Genomic DNA, 3,467 nt, shown 5'->3' with positions numbered 1-3,467 from the left:
TTCTCTCTCTTCTCTCTTCTCTTCTCTCTCTCCTCTCTCTCTCTCTCTCTCTCTCTCTCTCTCTCTCTCTCTCTCTCTCTCTCTCTGGTAGTGTTGTTATATATATCTGTTGGTGACATAGCTACTGATTTCACCACAAAATAAACATAAGGAATACACTTACCTTAGCGATCTATTTTGTGTTTACCAGTGACCCAAGCTTAACGGTGGGAATTTGTCCAGTAATGATGGACATTTGTAAAATATTAACGGTTTACCTGAAGATTAATAAAGTGTCATTTGATTGGAGCCTGATCCACTGTGTGTGCCTGTAGTGGCGGTGTAGAGCTGCTCCTGCACGTTGTTCTGGTTCTACAGTCAGTGTCATCTCCACACAATATTCTTTCCAATCTTTGTTCTTTCTCCTGGATCAAAGTGAGGAAACCAATAGCTGCTACAGTTTTCCTCTTGAGTAGACTGTCATTCATAAGAGTTCCGCACCATGTCCTCGTTTATGCTTTGGGGTGAAGAGACAGACATATGCGAGGGCGGTGTGTGATTTTTTTTTTTTTAAATCGTTTTTGCCACTTATCAGCTTATTAGCCATTTGGGCGGTTTATCCAGTGTTAGTACAGGAGGAAACCAGAGACCGGGAAACCTGTGGTGTTTGGTAGTGAGGGTCACAACGCCCTTGGGCCGAGGCTCGAACCCTTGACAGAGATTGTGTTACAGCTGTACCACCAACACCCCTGACCAGTGGTTGGAGGACAGAGAAAAGTGTTATAGTCCCTTTGTGCTCGGTTGTTCTAGAATGTTCTAGTTATTAATTTATTGTTCACACACACACACACACACACACACACACACACACACACACACACACACACACACACAGGTGATGTACCCGTGTGTAGCTGTGTACAGTCTGCCGGAGCTGGTTAGAGGTGAAGAGTGTGACCCCTTAGGACATTACATGCAAGATATAGTGTTTATTAACTCAAGGTGTGCTGTTACACCTTTATGGAGCCTTGTGTGGAGGAGCTAGTGTGACTCACTTTATGAAGGCTAATCTTACCACACCACAAGGGTTAAAAATATTTAATGCAAACATAACATTATATTTTTAATTGGTGGTTAATGATGCAGTCAGTGTTCTATACATGGAGGATTTTGTTTTATAAGTGAGTTTATTAAGTGTTTTAATGTTTGTTGGTCACTGTAGAGTTGTAAGTATTCTTTATGAGTTTATATATTAGTAATGTGTTTGATGTTGTGTGTGAAGCATGTAAAGATTCACGTCATGTTATGTTGTGTTCGTGTCTATTTTATGTGTTAAAGTACACTACACTACACTACACTACACTACACTACACTACACTACACTACACTACACTACACTACACTACAATTACACTACACTGCACTACACTACACTACACTACACTACACTACACTACACTGCACTACACTACACTACACTGCACTGCACTACAATTACACTGTGCTACACTACATTACACTACACTACAGATTCTTTAGTAAAAGCACTACAAATATCAGTCTTGTTCCTAGCAGTTGATATTATGTTATAATTGTAGTTATTCTCTTGATATATCGGACATTAAGGTACAGTACTGTGATGATTGACAAAGGTAAACTATGCCATGATGAGAACACTATTTTGAGGTGCACTTTACAGATCTCTTATTGTGTGCACGGAGCAGATCTACCATAACTGTGACTTGTCCCTCCTCAGCCGAGTTGTCCGGAGAGTCCCACGTTATCTCTCACGTCAGCCCAGTCGGATCCGTCGGGGACCGCATGACGGTCAGAGTCTGCCGCCTCAGCCCTGGGCTGGTCATCCCAACAGTGGGTGCCAAACTCTTCCTGGGTTTTGAGCTGGAAGACCAAGCTCCCTCTACAGACTATCATGAGGTTGCTGCAGGTTCTGGTTCCTCAGGTGGAGAAAATCTGTATTGACAAGTGAGTCATTCCTTCTCTCTCTCTCTCTCTCTCTCTCCAAAAGTATCTTTAAAATTTTATGTGAGACAATATGGCACAACGGACGAAGGATTTTGACAACCCCCATCGAGTGTACAGGAGTCGCGGTGTTCAAGATACCTTTTGAGGGGTGTGCAGCTGACTGGTGCAGGGGGGAGGAGTGACTCAGTAGCCACCACAGTTATTACTCAGTGTATTTGTTTGCCTAAATATCAATCACCAAACTGCTCTGGTTGTGAGACTTGGTGAAAACATCTTTTAAATTTGATATTTTTTACTGTTGTGTTGATTACCCAAGTCTGGTTTATCTTTTAGTAGTATAAGGAGTAATAACATAAGAACATAAGAAGTCTGCAATGGTCTGGTTGGCCTGTGCATGGCAGCTCCTGTCGAGAGTTACTACCACTCTCTATCATCCATGAATCTATCCAGCCTCCTTTTGAAACTTTCCAGAGTTCCAGCACTTACTACAAAGTTGCTAAGCTTGTTCCACTCGTCCACCACCCTATTTGTGAACCAGTTTCTTCCTATCTCCCTCAGTTTAAAACATGAATCCTTTATTCCGTTGAACACATTACTGAACTGTGCTGTGTTATGTTAAAGAGTTACGTACTGTGTATGTGTACTGTACAGTATATCACTTACTTTCTCCATAAGACCAAATTATGAGAGAAGTTCCCGTGTCTGAACTGTGCATCTGGCACAGAGTGCTGCCACTATGGAGCCTTAACGCTGTCAGTTAGTACAGGAGAAAGTTGGTGCAGGTGAAGGCTGCCTCTGTGGTGGTACAGCTGTGGTGATAAGTGAATAATTAGTAAGTACAGTACAGGACTTCCTTAGTAACATGTACTGTACTGTGTGCTTTTATATTTTTATCGGCAGGTATATTGTAGTGCAGTAATAATGTATACCGTATAAAACGCTCTTCTACAGTCTATGAGTCTCTTATCATTCTCCCATTACATTTAGACCATAGACACATAAAGAAAATATATTGACAGCTAACAAAAACGTGTATAAACTCTTAATCACAGCATCTGTTGTAATAGTGTTACAGAGATGAAGTTGATACCATAATGATCCTGAATAAATTCTCTATAAGATTGTTTCAATAAAAGATCCTTAAACACAGTATAATGATGGGGACTCAGTTATTTTATCAAAAACAAAAAATATTTATGCAAGAGTGTTGGTGTTGAGGAGAGTGATTGTGATGTTATTGGCAGTTGATTGTGCTGTCTCCCCTATCACAAGGAACATTCTTTTACTGCTGGATGATCATTGTACCCAATGAGAGTGATGGATAACCTTGTAATACTGTAGTGTGTGTGTGTGTGTGTGTGTGTGTGTGTGTGTGTGTGTGTGTGTGTGTGTGTGTGTGTGTGTGTGTGTGTGTGTGCGGCGCGGCGTGCGGCGTGCGTGTGCGTGCGTGCGTGCGGCGGCGTAAGTGCGTCGCGGCTGCGTAAGCGCGGCGTCGCGCGCGCGTA

At 42.1% G+C, this 3,467-nt stretch overlaps 1 protein-coding gene across 1 annotated transcript in view; it reads left to right on the top strand.

Moving 5' to 3' along the window:
- Positions 1 to 1,804: 1,804 nt before the first annotated feature.
- Positions 1,805 to 3,467, top strand: part of LOC121862203 (protein HID1-like) — a 17,834-nt gene continuing 16,171 nt past the window's right edge. Inside the window, exon 1 of the mRNA XM_042360300.1 lies at positions 1,805 to 1,962. Coding sequence (XP_042216234.1) covers positions 1,910 to 1,962 — 53 coding nt within the window. The 5' untranslated portion in view covers positions 1,805 to 1,909. The remainder of the gene's footprint in view (positions 1,963 to 3,467) is intronic.

The sequence above is a fragment of the Homarus americanus genome, unplaced genomic scaffold (genome assembly GCF_018991925.1).
Source record: "Homarus americanus isolate GMGI-L3 unplaced genomic scaffold, GMGI_Hamer_2.0 scaffold25013, whole genome shotgun sequence".
In the NCBI taxonomy this organism is placed as follows: Eukaryota; Metazoa; Arthropoda; class Malacostraca; order Decapoda; family Nephropidae; genus Homarus; species Homarus americanus.
Note: the sequence above shows the minus strand (reverse complement) of the source record. Positions and strands in the feature narration are given on the sequence as shown.